The sequence below is a fragment of the Patiria miniata genome, unplaced genomic scaffold, assembly GCF_015706575.1.
Source record: "Patiria miniata isolate m_02_andy unplaced genomic scaffold, ASM1570657v1 HiC_scaffold_20, whole genome shotgun sequence".
NCBI classification, from domain to species: domain Eukaryota; kingdom Metazoa; phylum Echinodermata; class Asteroidea; order Valvatida; family Asterinidae; genus Patiria; species Patiria miniata.
In genome coordinates, this window is record NW_024037059.1 from 27970876 (window position 1) to 27990289 (window position 19414).

General features: G+C 39.1%; 1 protein-coding gene across 1 annotated transcript in view; it reads left to right on the forward strand.

Annotated features, from left to right (window-relative positions):
• The window catches only part of LOC119728450 (brefeldin A-inhibited guanine nucleotide-exchange protein 2-like), a 43316-nt gene that overhangs the window by 894 nt on the left and 23008 nt on the right, over nucleotides 1-19414 (forward strand). Inside the window, exons 2-13 of the mRNA XM_038200700.1 lie at nucleotides 2341-2371; nucleotides 3737-3884; nucleotides 9912-10058; nucleotides 10186-10365; nucleotides 11206-11380; nucleotides 11932-12003; nucleotides 12386-12734; nucleotides 14409-14643; nucleotides 15611-15710; nucleotides 16809-17057; nucleotides 18159-18363; nucleotides 19268-19414. Coding sequence (XP_038056628.1) covers nucleotides 2341-2371; nucleotides 3737-3884; nucleotides 9912-10058; nucleotides 10186-10365; nucleotides 11206-11380; nucleotides 11932-12003; nucleotides 12386-12734; nucleotides 14409-14643; nucleotides 15611-15710; nucleotides 16809-17057; nucleotides 18159-18363; nucleotides 19268-19414 — 2038 coding nt within the window. The remainder of the gene's footprint in view (nucleotides 1-2340; nucleotides 2372-3736; nucleotides 3885-9911; nucleotides 10059-10185; nucleotides 10366-11205; nucleotides 11381-11931; nucleotides 12004-12385; nucleotides 12735-14408; nucleotides 14644-15610; nucleotides 15711-16808; nucleotides 17058-18158; nucleotides 18364-19267) is intronic.

Below are 19414 nucleotides of genomic sequence, written 5' to 3' on the forward strand. Positions count from 1 at the left end.
TATTTATCTTGAAAGAAATTTCTAGGGTTAGGCTATTCTTTTGTCATTTTTTCTGACGTTATAAAAGTTCATTTTATTTACAAATAATGGAAAGACTGCAGTGTCCAGACGCCACTCCGTTAATGGTTATGTAAAAATTCTATGGAGAGTCGAGTGCAATTTCAAAGTATTTTCTAACAAAATTGGAGGGAAAAGTTCCGTACTCGGACGTCAATTTATCTGCTGCCAAACATATTAATTGTCACCTCACCTTGTCATTTGAACCAAGAGAAATCCAGGAAGCTGTGTAAAGGTGAAAAAAATTTACTCAAAATGTGTTTTTAGAGCACATTTTGGATGCATACATGTACGTTGTGCAGAACTAACTTGAAGCAGCCGGTCAAAACTGATTGTAGTGGCTGAAAGACAGCGGTACATTATACACATGACATCAACAACCATGACGTCGCATGAGCCTGCCAATGATAGTGCAATACGTCATTATGATATTTATTTTCTCATGAATATTTAGTTTATTTCAATGGATACTTCAAATACGTCCAAAGATTGATTATTGCAACAGCGATCGTGCGCGGCCTAGCGGTTAAGAGTCTCGTGTATCAAGCAAGCGTCAAAGGTTCGAATCCCGATGAAGTAACTGACTGATTAATAAATAGAAATTAAGGAAAGGAGAGGGTGAGAGTAGAGGAGGGAAAGTGGAGGAATAACCATAAAAGATGTAACTTTTGGCGCTAGAAAATTAATTGAAAAAAGTGGCGATCGAGTACGGAACTTTTTCCAAATTGGAAATGTGTCTTAGTCCCAGATTCATGTCTTTTCAACATTTTTGCAATGACTGGCCTTCATTGAGATATGATGCAAAAAGGATGTCCCACTCGGAAGGAATTCCATATACAGACATCACCTGACACCCTGTGTACAAACCCTATGAGACTGGTCTCAAAAATTAGTGTTTTCTCACTAAATGCTTCAATATTTTCCGTGATAAATTTGACTTTTTGCAACATGTTATCGCTTTCTGATGGCTGGTACTATTGCAGGGAAAAATTAGTGACGTCCGTTTATGGAATTCTTTCCCAACATTTTTTCCCTTTGACTGGTTCACCCCCCCCCCCCCTTAGGTTGAGCATAAACAGCCCGGATTATTTGTCATCCATGAACCCAAGATGTATTGTGAATTTCAAAAAGGGGAAAGAATGTTGCAACCTGACGCTACTTCGGCGGTTGTGTACAAAGTCTATGGAGAGTCAAGAAAATTTTCTGAGTATTTCCTAACAAAATTGGAAATGTTTCTCAGTTCCAGATTCATGTCTTATCGTCATTTTATTTTGCAATGACTGACCTTCATTGAGATTATATATGAAGAAAAAAAGCAGCATCAGGTTGCAACATTCTTTCCACAAAGGTTTATAATTGTAGCTTGTTCATGATGTGCATGATCACAAGTTCCTGAATATTTGTCTCTAAGACAGTAAATTAAGGTCTACCTTTGCTACATAATGAGCTTCCAAAAAATCCCCAAAATGGCCATTGCTAGTTCAGACCCTTCACAATCATACACACTTTGAAGGTAATTTTAATGGTAATATTTACATCAAAAACAAAACTACCGAATTATTATGAAATGCCTTTAATACTGGACTGTAGTTGAATGAGAGTCTAAAGCATCCTGTACAATCATGGCAACTGGTGTGCTATTATTTTCAAGAAAAGTGGAACTTTTGTATCAATTTCCAACGATAGCAATCATTGCTCCGTTTCGTCTGAAGTAGGGTCAGGGAACCAGACTACAAGCACAGCATTTTTTTCCTTGGTTTTTCCAGCGTCTATGAACACAAAACTTAAACAGGTCATTGTAACAACATGTGCTATTAACCCTAACTGCCCTGAATCCTTAAAAATCCTCTTTGCCAAAGTGAAGGAATTTGAAGGAATGAGGTTACATGGCAAAAGTGCGTTACTGATTTCGTAGGATGCACTTTGTCAAGGTCTTGGGCCGGACCTTGTGTTGTTTTTGCTCAGCCATGCATAGAAATAGGCTCTGCCTCAACATATTGACAGTGACTGCCGCAGGATTTTGCGGGATTCAGGCAGAGTTCACCCCTCCACGGACCATATTCAAGAAATAATGGAGGAATTTGCAGGATTGAGGCTACATCCTAGCAAAAAAGCCTAGGGAGTTAGGGTTAAAAAAAAAAGGTTTAAACTCTTACAAAATTTTACATAGAAAAACAAACTTTCTGCCCATGCACTCCAATACAAGTCTAAATTATTTGCATCCTTCTAAGAAGTGTTACATTTTTATTCACAAACATCTTTTGTTTTTCCTTTCTTTTGCAGAAGAAATCAATAAAAAATACAATGACAAGGGGTAAGTTCAGATTTTTGTTTCTCTATTATGTCGGTATGTGCCCACATATGTAAAAACTCCCGTCTTTGTTTTTAAAGTTTTGCCCCCATTAGATTTTGCAGAAGCAAACTACTGAAGCATTGTGCATGTTGATGTGCATTAATTTGTTTCAAAGCATTACACACCCCAACCGCCCTTAATCCTTCAAAATCCTCTTTGCCAAAGTGGAGGTATTTGGAGCATTGAGGTTACATGGCAAAATTGTGTTACTGATTTCGTAGGATGCACTTTGTCAAGGTCTTGGGCCGGACCTTGTGTTATTTATGCTCAGCCATGCATAAATTTAGTCCTTGATTATACTTGAAATCCTCCGCACTGCTCCAGGATGTCACTGCCTCTGCCTCGACATATTGACAGTCATAGCCGGAGGATTTTGCAGGATTCAGGCAGTGGTCACCCCTCCACGGACCACATTCAAGAAATAACGGAGGAATTTGCAGGATTGAGGCTATATGCTATTTTTCCATGAGGCCAATTGGAGGATTTTGCAGGATTGAGGCTACATCCTAGCAAAAATGCCTAGGAAGTTAGCGTTAAAGGGAATATACATCATTTGCTTTTGCTGTAATTTTCAGAAATGGATGGAATTGGGGGGTTGGAAATATAAAGCAAATATAGTTACACTGACTTTTTGGAGGTTTTGGGTTCGAAAATGCTATAAAAACCAAGAAAACGATCATTTTCCTGTAGTCTGGTTCCCTGACTCCATATAAGAAGAAACAGAGCAGTTTATATACATTGGGGAATTGTAAGGTAAGGGAACCAGTCTAGCTGGCTCGTACCCGTTCATAGGTTTGTAATCGATTGCAAACAAGTGCAATGATCAATTGGGGCCAGTATTTGAAAAAAAGCCAGTTGTTTCCAACGCTGATCGGCCGATCAGCGTTGGAAATTGATACAAAAATACCACTTTTCTTGAAAATGACAGTATACCAGGTGCCATAATTTTACAGGATGCTTTAGACTGTCATTTACCAACATCCTATGAAGGTATTTCGCAAAAACTTGGTAGTTTTATTTTTCGATGTTTGCAAATGTTGTATATTCCCTTTAATTGATTGATTTTTGGAAATAAAAAATGCCATTGACAAATAATCATTCATGATAAAAAGGTTGTGCATGGTTTTTCACTGTTTTCTTGAAAGTGTAATATCCACGGAGCTGAAACTTTAACAGGTTAGGTTTTGAACATTCTTCTTTGGATTTTGAGTGGCTTTATTGGAAAACAAACAAAATTCACAAAAGGGAAATAATCCTGTATGCTGTCGGCATGTCTCAAACCATTTTTGGTTGTAAATGGTTAAGATTCTCTTGATCTTTTGACAGGGAGAATCAACAGAATGCATCCGGTGCACTTCCCCTCCCTAAGACGCAAGTCAACTTCATCGCGGCAGACCGTTACTTTCTGCCGTTTGAGTTGGCCTGTCAGTCCAAAGCCCCACGAATCGTCAACACGGCGCTGGACTGTCTACAGGTATGAACAAATAAAAATACTTCTTATGAGTTCAATTTTAATTAATTTAAATTCATCATGCATTTTTACCTGCAATGCACACAAACTCCAAATATGCATTTGGAAGCGTTGCGAATAAACATTAGTTTGACAAAAATACTAACTTAATTCCTCAAAACCTTAACCCTAACCCACCTCACTCCTCCAAAATCCTCCTGGCGGTTTTGGAGGATTCTAGAGGATTGAGGATGAATGGTGATTGAATCAAATGAGGATTCTGGAAGATTGAGGATGAATGGTGATTGAAGCACATGAGGATTTTGGAGGATTGAGGATGAATGGTGATTGAAGCACAAGAGGATTTTGGAGGATTGAGGATGAATGGTGATTGAAGCACATGAGGATTTTGGAGGATTGAGGATGAATGGTGATTGAAGCACAAGAGGATTTTGGAGGATTGAGGATGAATGCATTTTGAGGCAGGACTGTCTGATGATTTTGATGGATTTGGCGTTGGTTATCTTTCATTTAAACACGAGTGCAAAGTTTTGGGATGTGGAGGATTTTGGAGGATTGAGGATGAATGCATTTTGAGGCAGGACTGTCTGACAATTTTGAAAAATTTAGGCGAAGTTGAAATATTTTGGAGGATTGAGGATGGTTGTAAGCAACAAGGGCCTAGGGGGTATTAATAGTTTTGGGACGGAAATATTGTTGCCGAAAATTTCGATTTTCAACTTCTGATATATAGGCAAACGCCACAAATACTGATTTGCAAGATTCATTTCAACAGTATTTGTGCGATATTTCTTGCCGAAATCTCATATTTTTTCAACACTCCGGGGTGTTTTCACGGAGCGTAAATTGTACAACAATAGGCCGTGCACAGCGACCCAGTTCAAGGTCAACATTGACCCCCGCCATAGAATTCTCGGACTTTGTATGTGTGTACAAAACAAATGAGGGATTAGCGTGTTTAGACGTCACCCGGAGGCGAGGCGAGGCACGATTGACATTTTAAACCGTCAGCCGTACCTGTGTATAAAAACAGTCAGTTTAAAAAAAAGTGAGTAGTAGTCCGTGATTTGCACTGTAAAATGCACACAATTCAGAATTCATGGATTTATATGTGGAAGTATGTTTTTGTTCTACTAAATAGCAGATGTTCATTTTTTATGAAATTGCTTACCGTAAAATGCAAGATCTGCTGTGCCCTTTTGCAAAAGATGTACGCTTTCTAGCACAACATTGTTTCGGTAAAAACATCGAATTCCCATAAGATCCAACAAAAGGCAGTTTTTCACGAAATTGTTCCGCTGGCCCGAACACTATCTCATCCTGAAGGTTTGATGTTTATGGGTTCAAAATACAAAACTACGTCTCTCAAATTGAAATACCTTTGCAAAATTTCCTGTTTAATATGTGTGTTTGCATTGAATACTAAATTTGCACACGGGTCATTAAATTCTTGTTTATTTTGCATGAGGTTTGGTCCACGTTAAGCGTACATTGAAAAAACTTCAATTTTCATGGGACGGAAATTGGCATGTTAATTTGGCAGTTTGGCCATATGGCATAACGCATGCCAGCTGTCCCAAGCTATGTGTACATGTGCATGTTATGCAGATCTAACAGCATGATCATACAGTCTATATACATTATTCAGTTATTCTTATGAATTACATCTTTTTTTTTTGCATGTACATAAAATAATGCAACCACAGATAGCATACATGTACATAGTATAAATGACATGACAAAAAAAACATAAGGCATGTACACATGTATTCATATGGCTCATCCCCAGTGTATTCACCGATACTCAAGAAAATATCGAATTAAAATAAATTAATCCTTACCAGATAGAAAATGGCAAAACAAGTGTAATAATGTACATTTTCCCCATTTTTAAGCATTTATAAAAAGTCCTGTGTATGAATTTTGATTTGTTTGAAATTGTAGTCCCAATCAACATGACTGTGTACATATCTTACAACGTGTATCACATTGAGAGTACATGTATATTACGAAACAAGTTATTTTTTAAGGCACTTTGTATTGTTTTGTTTTTATTTCCATTTGTCACAAATTAATATAATGCTAATGCAACAATTAAAGGGAATATACAACATTTGCAAACATTGGAAAACAAAACTACCAAATTTTTACGAAATTCCTTAATAGGATGTTGGTATTATGAAAGTCTAAAGCATCCTGTAAAATTATGGCACCTGGTGTGAAGTCATTTTCAAGAAAAGTGGTATTTTGTATAAATTTCCTACGCTGGTCGGCCAACCACCGTTGGAAAAACCTAACTATTGTTCAACTACTGCTCCAAATTTACCCTTTTTTCAGTCCAAATTTTGTTTGCTATTGGTAACATGTTCATGAACGGGTGCAGGCCAGCTAGACTGATTTCCTAACCTTACAATTTTCGGGCATCAATAAATTGATTCATTTCATCTTTAGTGGAGTCAGGGAACCAGACTACTTGAACATATTTGTTTTTCTTGGTTTTTCCAGCATTTTCGAACACAAAACTTCAAACTTGTCAGTGTAACAGTATTTGATCTATTATACTAACCCCTCAAATAGTTCATTTCTGAAAATTACAGCAAAAGCCAATGATGTACATTCCCTTTAATTAAAACAATAACTCAACTTAATAGAATGTTAATGCAACAATTTGATTAATTAAACATAAATGGTGACTTATCACACCTTCAATATTCCCTTTGTTATATATTCCCTTTGTTATATCTTATGAATTTAATTTGATAGGAAGTGGTTTATCTCTAACGGCCAAATGTTTCATTAGTGCGAATTGAGAGTGTGCAGATGCCTTTAAGCTACAAAACCCTCCCTCTCGTATTGATGTTATGAATATTGATTTCCGTCTGTTGTCTTATATTGTGTTCTGCTTTGACGTTGTCAGAAGGACCTTTGAAATTTCCATTTGCTCATTTTCTCTGACGTTGTGATATCCACCCCTCCAATTTTATAATTAATAATAGAGTTGCTCGACCTTTTCAATACGGTTACGCTCAATGTGCGGTTAAAGGGAAGATACAACATTTGCAAACATCAAAAAATAAAACTACCAAATCATTTTGAAATACCTTGCTGGACTGTTAGTGAATGACAGTGTAAAGCATCCTGTAAAATCATGGCACCTGGTATACTGTCATTTTCAAGAAAAGTGGTATATTTGTATCAATTTCCAACGCTGGTCGGCCGACCAGCGTTGGAAAAAAACTGGCTTTTTTTTCAAATACTGGCCCCAATTGACCATCGCACTAGTTTGCAATCGATTACACACCTATGAACGGGTACAAGCCAGCTAGACTGGTTCCCTGACCTTACAATTCCCCAATGTATGTAAACGGCTCTGTTTCTTCTTATATGGAGTCAGGGAACCAGACTACAGTACAATGATTGTTTTTCTTGGTTTTTATAGCATTTTCGAACCCAAAACCTCAAAAAAGTCAGTGTACATGTAACTATATTTGCTATATATTTGCAACCCCCCAATTCCAAAATTATAGCAAAAGCAAATGATGTATATTCCCTTTAAAGGGAAGATACAACATTTGCAAACATCAAAAAACAAAATGATCAAATTACCACAAAATTCTTTATTGGACTGTTAGGGAATGACAGTCTAAAGCATCCCGTACAATCATGGCTCCTGGTGTGCTGATATTTTTAAGTAAAATGGTATTTTTTATCAATTTCCAACGCTGGTCGGCCGACCAGCGTTGTGGAGAAAACTGGCTTTTTTCAAAAACTGCTCCTAATTTTTCATATTTAGTTATTCCGCATTTTCTTTGCATTATTGATTACACCCCTGTGAAGGGGAACAAGCCAGCTAGACTGATTCTCTGACCTTAGAATTCCCCAACGCCTATAAATTGCTTCGTTTCATCTTAAGTGGGTCAGGGAACCAGACTACAAGAACATGATTGGTTTTCTTGGTTTTTCCAGCATCTACGAACCCAAAACGTGAAACAAGTCAGTGTAACAATATTTGCTTTAACATACTATTCCTCCAAATCCATTTATTTCTGAAAATTACAGCAAAAGCAAATTTTGTACTTTCCATTTAAGACACTGAAATCTACATGATGTTTGAAATGTCATGCGTTGTCACAATAACATCCAACAACCACACTAATAAATAAATGTCATAAATATAGTGTGGCTGTGATGAAAGCAGTTATGTTGAAAAATACCGCGCAATACTCCTCAACTTTTATAAATTTCGGAACGGTGCTGTCTTGGATTTGTCTGGGGTTTTTTTCTGTTCAAATGGCAACTGGTTTATTTTACACTTAAATGGTAAAACATACATGTTCATGAATGTACCCCATGTACATGTATTCTTATTTTTTTTGGGGGGGGGTGAGAAAAGTGTATCCCACATTAAAAAAATAATAATAATTTAGTGATTTTGCTGAGCGACTATGTGCAACATTTACAAAGTATTCTGCTACTCATGTCCTTGGTTTAATATATTCCTTTGATCTTAAGTAGTATTTCCTGTTGTAAATGTGATTGACTCATTGATATTTAAAGAAACGCTGTTACTATATTTACGGAAATCGATTTTATTGTTACTAATTCTGGTACTGAAACCAAAGATTCCTCAAAAGCGCCCTAGGCACTGTAGCTCGCAAGCTTGAAGAAACTTGTAGAGAGAAGACAATGAGAAGAAATTACAGTTTTAGAGGTGGGAGGAAAACCCCAGAAGAATATTCTGAGGAAAACCCACGGAATCAGGCAGGGACTGAAAACCCAATCCACATATTGGCCCAGGCGGGATTCGAACCCGGGTCACAGCGGTGGAAGGCGGGGCCAACGTGACTCCCCTGATTCTTGTGCATGCATCAGTTTTCACCCGAATTGGTCTTGAACTTTACTTCCGTTTAAAAAAAAATCTTCAAGAGCCTTGAATCAGAAAGATCATTTCAACCCACTACAACCATACAAAGTAGGATTTGATTTCAAACAATAAAAGTAAGAACATAGGCCTATATTTTGGAAAACTAAAAGGAAAAAAATGCCCGGTTTCTGTACTACCGTAAATGCACACCCCTAGCACCGAAACGTTTCAATTGCTGTAGGAATTTTAAAATTCATATTTATACAGTCACAATGTATGTTGCAATTCTGTTACTATTGCCGTTGAAAAATGCATTCCTACAGCTTCTGTAAAAATATCCACCTCGTGATACAAGAGCTGCAGTTTCACCAGGCCTGGCTCAATATAAATTCAAAACTTCATAATCTTTGCATATTTAAAGTCAAAACAGAAGATGTGATGAATATTCATCATTTCCATAACAACAATTCAAATTGGATTTCTTCATAAATTATGAACTTGTTTTTGGTGAAGCCAAAAACCAGTGGTCCTTAAAGGGAATATACAACATTTGCAAACATCGAAAAATAAAATTACCAAGATTTTACGAAATACTTTACTAGGATGTTGATAAATGACAGTGGAAAGCATCCTGTAAAATTATGGCACCTGGTGTGAAGTAATTTTCAAGAAAATAGTATTTTTGTATAAATTTCCAACGATGGTCCGCCGACCACCGTTGGAAAAACCTGAATATTTTTCAACTACTGATCCAAATTTACCATTTTTTCAGTCCAAATTTTGTTTGCTATTGGTTGCATGTTTATGAATGGGTGCAGGTAGGCTAGACTGGTTCCCTTACCTTACAATTTTCCGGCATCTATAAATATTGATCTATTTCATCTTGAGTGGAGTCAGGGAACCAGACTGCTTAAACATTTTTGTTTTTCTTGGTTTTTCCAGCATTTTCGAACACAAAACTTCAAACAAGTCAGTGTAACAATATTTGATCTATTATACTAACCCCTCAAATAGTTCATTTCTAAAAATTACAGCAAAAGCCAATGATGTACATTCCCTTTAATTTGAGATGGTATTTGGCTGTAGTTCAACCAGAAATACTTGGCATATGTAAGTTACAGTTGACTGTACCTTATATTGCTATGTACATGTTTTGGTTTTGACAGAAACTGATAGCATATGGCCACCTGACTGGCGATGGACCGGACAGCACCATGCCTGGCAAGAAGCTAATCGATCGCATCATTGAGACCATATGCGGTTGCTTCATTGGTACCCAAACCGACGAAGGGGTGCAACTCCAAATCATCAAGGTTAGCATTTACAAAATCCAGGTTTGTCTCCAGATGCTTGAATTGTACCCGAGATCTCATTTGCTCCAAGTTTTTCCAGATTGTCGTAAAGTATCTTGCTCATGGACATGATGTTTTCTTCCCTTAGGCGCTTCTAACAGCTGTCACCTCCCCAACCTGTGAGGTCCATGAAGGAACTCTCCTGCAAGTCTTGAGGACATGTTACAACATCTACCTGGCCAGCAAGAACCTGGTCAACCAAACCACGGCCAAAGCGACACTCACACAGATGCTGAATGTCATCTTCAATCGCATGGAGATGCAGGCGGTAAGAAGATTGGTTTAACTTCAAATGTTTGACGTTATCTTTAACCCGTAGCTCATTTGGTTTGATTTAGAGCATGTCAATGTTATATTCAAGTCCATTGCAAGTCTTTACAAGTCAATTCAAATTTGTTCGGTTTGTTTTACCTTTTCACTTATTCAGTACAAGATGACAGACAAAATTTACAAATATGGCAAATTAGAAAACTTTTATACACTGAGGTTTTGTTGACTTTGTAGAATTTAATTCGGAAGCATTTAGAATTCCATTTTGAAAAAATTGTAGTTTCGCAAGTGAATGGAGGTGAACAGTGGTAGTTCATTGGTGTAGCTATGACTGGAATGGAGATTGAACTGAGTAGTGACTGACTTGTGATTGCTTGTGACAGCTTGTGATGGCTTGTGATGCTTTGTGATAGCTTGTGATGATTTGTGATGGCTTACAATGGCTTTTGATGGCTTGTGTTTGACTTATGACAGCTTGTTAAGACTTGTGATGCCATGTGATATCTTGTGATATCTTGTGATATCTTGTGATATCTTGTGATGACTTATAATGACTTGTAATGCATTGTGATAGCTTATGATGACTTGTGATGGCTTACAATTGCTTACAATGGCTTTTGATGACTTGTGATAGCTTGTGATAACTTGCGATAGGTTGTGATGACTTGTGATGACTTGTGATGACTTGTAATGGCTTGTGATAACTTGTGATGACTTGTGATGGCTTGTGATGACTTGTGATGACTTGTAATGGCTTGTGATGACTTGTAATGGCTTGTGATGACTTTTGATGGTTAACAATGACTTGTAATATTTCAATATTCCCCTGGACTTGTAGGTTGCGGATGCCAAGGTGAAAGCAGAAGGCGAAGCAGAAGCTCGACGTCAGAGCAAAGATTCCGGATCGCTGAACGAAGACACAGAGAAGATCCCCGTCATTATCACCAACGGAGAAAATGGTGACGGTGCTACGAAAACCTCGGACAGTGTGTTACCAATTGGAACATTACCGGGTAAGTATTGGCTTATTTGGTAATAAGTCCCGCCCACCTTTGGTTTTGTATACATTTCTCACCAAGCTACCATGGTCACCTGACAAGAATTCATGATCTGATTGGTCAATGAAAAATCCGGATTTGACCATAAGCCCCGCCCAACTTTGTATTTGTTTACATTTCTTGCCAAGCAACCATGGTCACCTGACCAGACGGTCTAATCTAATAGGTCATAAAAATCAAGATTTAAGCATAAGCCCCGCCCACCTTTGGTTTTCTGTACATTCCTCACAGTGCTTTTGACCAGTCAATCATGGTCACCTGACCAGAAGTCATGATCTAATTGGTTATAAAAATCCAGATTTGATCATAAGCCCCGCCCACCTTTGGTTTTCTGTACATTTCTCACAGTGCTTGTGATCAAGCTGCCATGGTCACCTGACCAGAAGTTGTGATCTGATTGGTCAATGCACATTGTATGTTTGACAGGCAGTCCATTTCAAGGAGCAGAAAAGCAGAACAAAATTTCTCAGAAAACTAAATTACATTTTTATTTTCTTCTAATTCAGAAGTGACTGTCAATGACGCCAGTAGTAGCAATCATATTGTGAGTGCAGAAAATGGTCAACTGAATCCAAATGGTAGGTTATTCTGTTCTTATTTTCAATAATCCTGTTTAAAAAGTTACAGAAAATAAAAAAAAAGATCATATTTCTTATAGTTGCTGTGACAGTCAAATTCCATCAGCAGACAAAAAAAAACAGTTGACTGGTAGGCACAGCTGGCTTATCAATCTCCCACAGTCAAAGCATAGCTGTACCCAGTCACAGCCAGTCAATCCTGCTTTATGTGGGCATTGCGGGGTGAACAGCAAAAACAGTCACTTGTTTGATTTTACTGGCACTGCTTTGTTCAATGTGTTTTGGGGATTTTTTCCCATCTTTGCCCAGCAAATGTTTATAACACCTTTGCAATTTCTTGTGAATGACAAACTGCCTTTCCGTTCACTTTCACTTTCTCCAGAAGAGGATGTTCAAGGCATCGTTGCCTCGATCCTGGGCGACATCATCACTGAAATCACCTCAGGGGATGCCCCACAAGATGCTCCAACCACCACCCCCCAGCTACCTCCGGCCTCCAATGTAGTCACCCCCTCAGCCCCGCCCACCAATGCTATAACCACGCCCACCCCTTCCCCGGCGCCCACTCCTTCCCCGGTGCCCACCCTGCCGCCCATTGGTGATGATGGGGACGCAGAGGCAGAGACGGAGGAACCGTTCTCTCACATCCTTCAGAAGGATGCGTTCTTGGTGTTCCGTTCCCTCTGTAAGCTCTCAATGAAGCCATTACCGGACGGGCCAGCAGACCCCAAGTAAGAATCTTATAGTCTGTCATCTTTCATGTATAGACCAATACAGGCTGCTATCATTTCTATCGTGAAGGCCCCCTTCAATGGCGAAAGCATTGTGCTAGCTATTGTTCAGGTTTCTCCATTGAAGGGAGCCACGTGAGTGTACATGGATCATGTGCACATGTTTGTATATGGGTCATTCCACCGGGTTGGGAAGCAGTGCATGTTTCATGATGCATTCTAAACAGTTGCTGAACATAATATTTGTCTTAAGGTGTTTCAATATTTGAGAAAGTTTGAAATCATTTGAAAGTACTTTGACAAAAATATGAGCAAAAATGTATTAATTCGGACGTAACATTGACACCGTGTCAATGTTACATCCACATATTCTTTTTTTGCCATTTTTTACACGTATGTAAAATATTACCCAAACTGACATTGCATATTTACAACTGGACACCTAAGCACCAAGAAAAGCTTTTGTTTTGGTATAGTCAGGGTTCAAATATAGCAGAAACAATACCTCAAGTGTGGATGTAACGGTGTAAAAATCACTCAATGGAAGTGTGACATTTGGGTTTTACACCGTGTAAATGTTACATCCACACAACCAAGCTATCATTTCAGCTCCATTTGATACCTGACTACCATAACAAAAGCTTTTCTTATTGTGTTGCATGTATAGTAAGAAGTGCGCAAAGTGAATTTGGGTAATGTTTTGCAGAAATTAAAAAACAGGTACATATGTCATATTTGGACGTAACACTGACACGGTGTCAATGTTATGTCCAAAATGACATTTTTTGCTCATATTTTTGGCAAAATACATTGAAATGATTTCAAACTTTCTGCAGTAGTGAAACATCCAACAACAAAAATTATGTAGAGCAACTGCTAGCAAGGCATTCGTGCTTTTTTTAATATGGTCATATGTCACACTTTGTTCCCCAACCTGGTGGAATGACCCATATACTTTCCCTGATGTACATGAATATAGACAAGTGTTGTAGGGAAAACCTTTTCCAGGTCCTTATGGGCTCCGTGCGCCAACTAAAGAGGGCGCCCTTTTACCTAGCAATGACGCCCCATGGGCGGGACACATACATTTCGCTGGTTGACGCGCGCACACCGTTCCTTGTGTGTGACGCACGTACACCAGGGGCTTTGTACTATGTACACACAGTGGCCACGCTTTGCATTCGCGGCAAAATATTGCAGTCAGGCAAGATGGCGTCGTTCGGTCACCAAATTAGTTATTATTATTTAAATCTTGCCGGTTATTAGGTAAAATTGATTGATTGATTGAAAATGTTAATATCCCTCACAGGGGAAAATGAAATGGCCTTGACAAAGAACAGGGCCTAATTTCATAGCGCTGCTTAGCAGCCGATCTGTGCAACAGCTGTCTATTTCACAGAGACTAAGCAGTAAGCACATCAAAAGCATGCTTAACCCCAGAGGAAAAATTTGCTTAAATCAGTGACGTAACAATAGTAGTCTCCATGCACGCGCAACAGTAAGCACATCCAGGCCATAAAAAAGTGCTTAAGCAGCAGCATGATTTTCTGCTATAGTAAGCACAACTTTTCTGTTAACTGTTAAGCAGCGTTATGAAATTGGGCCCAGGTTACCAAACAATACAGTTCTATGTACTGCAACAAAACCTCCTAATTTTCCTCTTTTTCCTCCCAGATCCCATGAACTTCGTTCCAAGGTCCTATCCCTTCACCTCCTCCTGTCAGTTCTCCAGAGCGCTGGTCCCGTGTTCCGCACCAACGACATGTTCATCACTGCCATCAAGCAGTACCTGTGCGTGGCGTTGTCTAAGAATGGTGTGTCATCGGTACCGGAGGTCTTCGAGCTGTCTCTGGCTATATTCCTGACACTGCTCAGCCTCTTCAAGACTCACCTCAAGATGCAAATCGAGGTGAGAGGTCATTATCTGTGGTTATTGGAGATTATTGGAGTAAAGTGTCTTGCTAGTGGACCACAGCACTATTATCGTAGCAGTAAATCAAACCTACATTCAGGAGATTCTGTTAATGCTTAAAGAGGTTGTGGAAAGCTCGAAGACATTTCCGTCATTTTTCGGGTATATGTAGCCTAAGGTGTGATGAAATAAAAAGGACTATTGTTTCTGTCTTAAAATGAGTACAAACGGTACTTTTGAGAGCTGTTTTTCAAGTCCTGTCATGCCTGTTTCGACCCGAATGTGCAATTTGTGTAAAAGTCGTCGTTGCGGGCAGCAAACAAAACACAGTAAATCGTGACGTAATAAACACGACTCCCGATGCTGAGTAGCATAAACGAGTCCTGTTTATTACGTCACGATTTACTGTGTTTTGTTTGCTGCCCGCAACGACGACTTTTACACAAATTGCACGTTCGGGTCGAAACAGGACCTGAAAAATAGCTCTCAAAAGTACCCTTTGTACTCATTTCATGACAGACACAATAGTTGTTTTTATTTCATCACACCTTAGGCTACATATACCCCAAAAATGACGGAAATGTCTTCGAGCATTCCACAACCTCTTTAACCACTTCGCACAAGGATTGTTTTTTGCAAAAGGCAAAAGCCAACATTTTCCAGCCAACTTCTGATAATTACAGCCAAAACACCACAAATGCTAATTCGCAAGAGTCATTTCAACAGTATTTGTATGATATTTCTTGCCGAAACTTCATATGTTTCAATACTCCGGGGTGTGCACTGGTGCATAAATTGTACAACAATGGGCTGTGAACAACAGCCAATTCAAGATCAACACACATTCTTTCGTTAAAAAATATCGTGCAAATTGAAAACTTGTTTGAAAAAAAAGAACAATTTGTAAAGGGACATGGAAGAACAACTTTCAAGGTTTTTGTGTTTGCATCTCTCCTTCTGTTAGGTTTTCTTCAAGGAAATTTTCCTGAACATTCTGGAGACGCCTACTAGCTCCTTTGAGCAGAAATGGATGGTGGTTCAAGCACTGACAAGAATATGTGCAGGTATTAAAGGAAAACTTTCAATTATAAATATGTCAGTTTTCCATTTAAAGGGAAAATACAACATTTGCAAACATCGAAAAATAAAACTACCAAGTTTTTATGAAATACACAACAGGATGTTGGTAAATGACAGTCTAAAGCATCCTGTAAAATTATGGCACCTGGTGTGAAGTCACTTTCAAGAAAATAGTAATTTTGTATACATTTCCAACGGTGGTCGGCCGACCACCGTTGGAAAAACCTAACTATTTTTCAACTACTGCTCCAAATGTACCATTTTTTTTCAGTCCAAATTTTGTTTGCTATTGGTTGCATGTTCTGAATGGGTGCAGACCAGCTAGACTGGTTCCCTTATCGTACAATTTTCCGGCATCTATAAATTAATCCATTTAATCTTCAGTGGAGTCAGGGAACCAGACTACTCGAACATTTTTGTTTTTCTTAGTTTTTCCAGCATTTTCCAACACAAAACTCCAAACATGTCAGTGTAACAATAATTTGATATATTATACTAACCCCACAAATAGTTCATTTCTGAAAATTAAAGCAAATGCTAATGATGTACATTCCCTTTAAGTAAATCGTGAATGCCGTGAAACCAACCACAAAACTATTTAGGAAAATCAGTTGCCTGCTTTATTTTGTGTTATGTAGTGGACATTTCACTGAAAACAACTGAACAAAAGTTACTGTCGATAATGTTTGTTACAAAAGATTTAACAAAACTGTCCAAAGCTGTAATTATGCTTGAAATTGAAGATATTTACAGAAACCTTTTTAAGTTTCAATGCTTTTTGTTTCTCTTTTTTTTAGCATGTGGTAATGTTTTCCCAAAAACTGAAATCTATTTCTAAAAGTGAATTCCATCATTCTGTTCCATTGTCTGCTGAAGCAGCGGCTGAATGAGCCAGCATATTTTTTTGCCAATCATACTTTTTAAAAAAGGTCTTAAAAAAGTCAAACAATTTTCTTTTAAGGTTTGTCTTAAATACTAAAACAGTCAAGTTTAATTAAAGTTTGACAAATAAAGTACAGAAAGGAGGGAAAGTTTAGAAAGAAATCGTCACCGATGTGTCTTTCGTTTTTTTTCCTTACCAGATGCCCAGTGCGTAGTGGACATCTATCTGAACTACGACTGCGACTTATCAAGCGCTAACATCTTTGAGCGATTAGTCAGTGACCTGTCCAAGATCGCACAGGGCCGGCATGCAATGGATCTGGGTGCCACACCACAGCAGGAGAAACGCATGCGTATCAAAGGCTTGCACTGTCTGGTGTCCATACTCAAATGCATGGTGGAATGGAGCAAGGATCTATACTTCAATCCTAACATTCAGGCCAATCTCGGTAAGACCTCTGAATTCAGAAAAATAGTCTAGAATTCATTTTCAGGCATGCATTTATGGTAATGAACTAATTTCCTAATGTCCGACCCACCCATAACATGCAAGGATCTACCACAAATGCGTTCAACCCACCCATAACACGCAAGGATCTACCACAAATGCGTTCAACCCACCCATAACACGCAAGGATCTACCACAAATGCGTTCAACCCACCCATAACATGCAAGGATCTACCACAAATGCGTTCAACCCACCCATAACACGCAAGGATCTACCACAAATGCGTTCAACCCACCCATAACACGCAAGGATCTATCACAAATGCGTTCAACCCACCCATAACATGCAAGGATCTACCACAAATGCGTTCAACCCACCCATAACACGAAAGGATCTACCACAAATGCGTTCAACCCACCCATAACATGCAAGGATCTACCACAAATGCGTTCATCCCACCCATAACATGCAAGGATCTACCACAAATGCGTTCAACCCACCCATAACACGCAAGGATCTACCACAAATGCGTTCAACCCACCCATAACACGCAAGGATCTACCACAAATGCGTCCAACCCACCCATTTAAGGGAAAAATTACTGATGGCCAGATATGGGAATCTTTCCAAAGATTAGCTTGAAACTTGTACAGAACATTTTAAACATTAGTAGCATCAAAATCTCAAAATCATTGGCAAAAGACCATTATCATGTTGCAGCCATCTGATTTGTTCCCCATTCAAATCAATGTAACCAAACCGAGAATGGAAGGAAAAATAGTCTGGTTCCTTTTTGCACAAAAAACTTATCATTCAGTACTGTGATTGGATACAGGGAACATGACTAAAATGGTGGCAGCATGATAAAAGTCAATCCCCCAAGCTCTGCCCAATTCTGCCTGGTGTTGACATACCGCGTCACATATTACTGGAAAAAACCACAAAACTAATTTCCAAAACCCAACCCTGTCAAACGTGACAAACTGGAAATTGTAGAGTCATTGCCACTGAGTACAACAGTTGTTCACGTTTTCCCATGATGTACTGTAAAATATGGCGTTTCCAAGGTAACCTCTCCTATCGGTTGTTGATTTTGACCAGGTCAAGAGAAGGCCGTCGGCGGTGACCAAGCAGACGCAGACAGCGGTCAGGGAACAATGACCAGCTCTGGTAGCCAAGGGTCACTTAACTCCACCCACTCTAGCTCCACCTCCAACCTGCAGTCACAAACTGCGCCCATGGACAGTCCTGAGCAGTTTGAGAGCCAGAAACAGCAGAAGGAGATCATTGAACAGGGCATTGAAATGTAAGTTATGTAACCCAGTTAAGTTTCGCTAATCTGAGTTAGTCGTTGTAATCGTAGTTAGTTCGGAGCCAAAATAGCAGGAGGAGATCATTGAACAGGGCATTGAAATGTAAGTTATCTTACCTAGTTAAGTTTCACTAATCTGAGTTAGTCCTAGTAATCCAAGTTAGTTGAGGGCCAAATACAGCAGGAGGAGATCATTGAACAGGGCATTGAACATGTTGGTTATGTTATATAGTAATGTTTTACTGACCTAGCCAAGTTACGCTAACCCTATTTGTGCTAATAAAGGTTAGTCCTTGTTAATCCAGGATAATCTAAGTTTATCTTAGATTAACCCTAACCCCCTAGGCTCTTGCACTAGAAAGTATACCAAACCTAACAAATTTCAACAGCTGCATACAGGTCTGTAAGCACTGGTACCAAAACTGCCAAACTCCAACAGGCCTTGTACGGGGAACAGTACTAAACCTGCCAAACTCCAACTGTTGGAGTATGATTGACTTGGTACGGATGGGCCTATGCATTGTCGAGTGATTGGATAGGGATGGTACCAAACCTAACAAAATAAAGCAATATATACATGCACATTTGACCACAAACTGTGCTGAGGACCGTGGGTGAGCATACCCACGAAGAAATGCCAGTGAACTCCCTCAAACTCCAACGTGTTCACAAATCTCATGCCCTTCTGCCCCGAACCTCACAAAATTCAACAGGGTCTCCCTGGGCCTTTGGTACCCAGTCAATCAAAGTCCAACACCAACTGGCCAGTGTTCGGTACCAACCCTGCCAAAATCAAGCAAAACCCGCAGTTGGAGCTTGATGGGCTCAGGGTTGTTAGGGTTAAAGACACTTTACATCTCAAGTTCTAAAACAAATGTCTCCGTCTACCTATCCACAGGTTCAATAAGAAACCCATGAAGGGTATCACATTCCTGCAGGAGCACGGCATTCTGGGTAAGAGGCCGGATGATATCGCGGATTTCTTCCATAAAGACGATCGGCTGAATACCACCGTCTTAGGGGATTTCATGGGAGAAAACGAAAA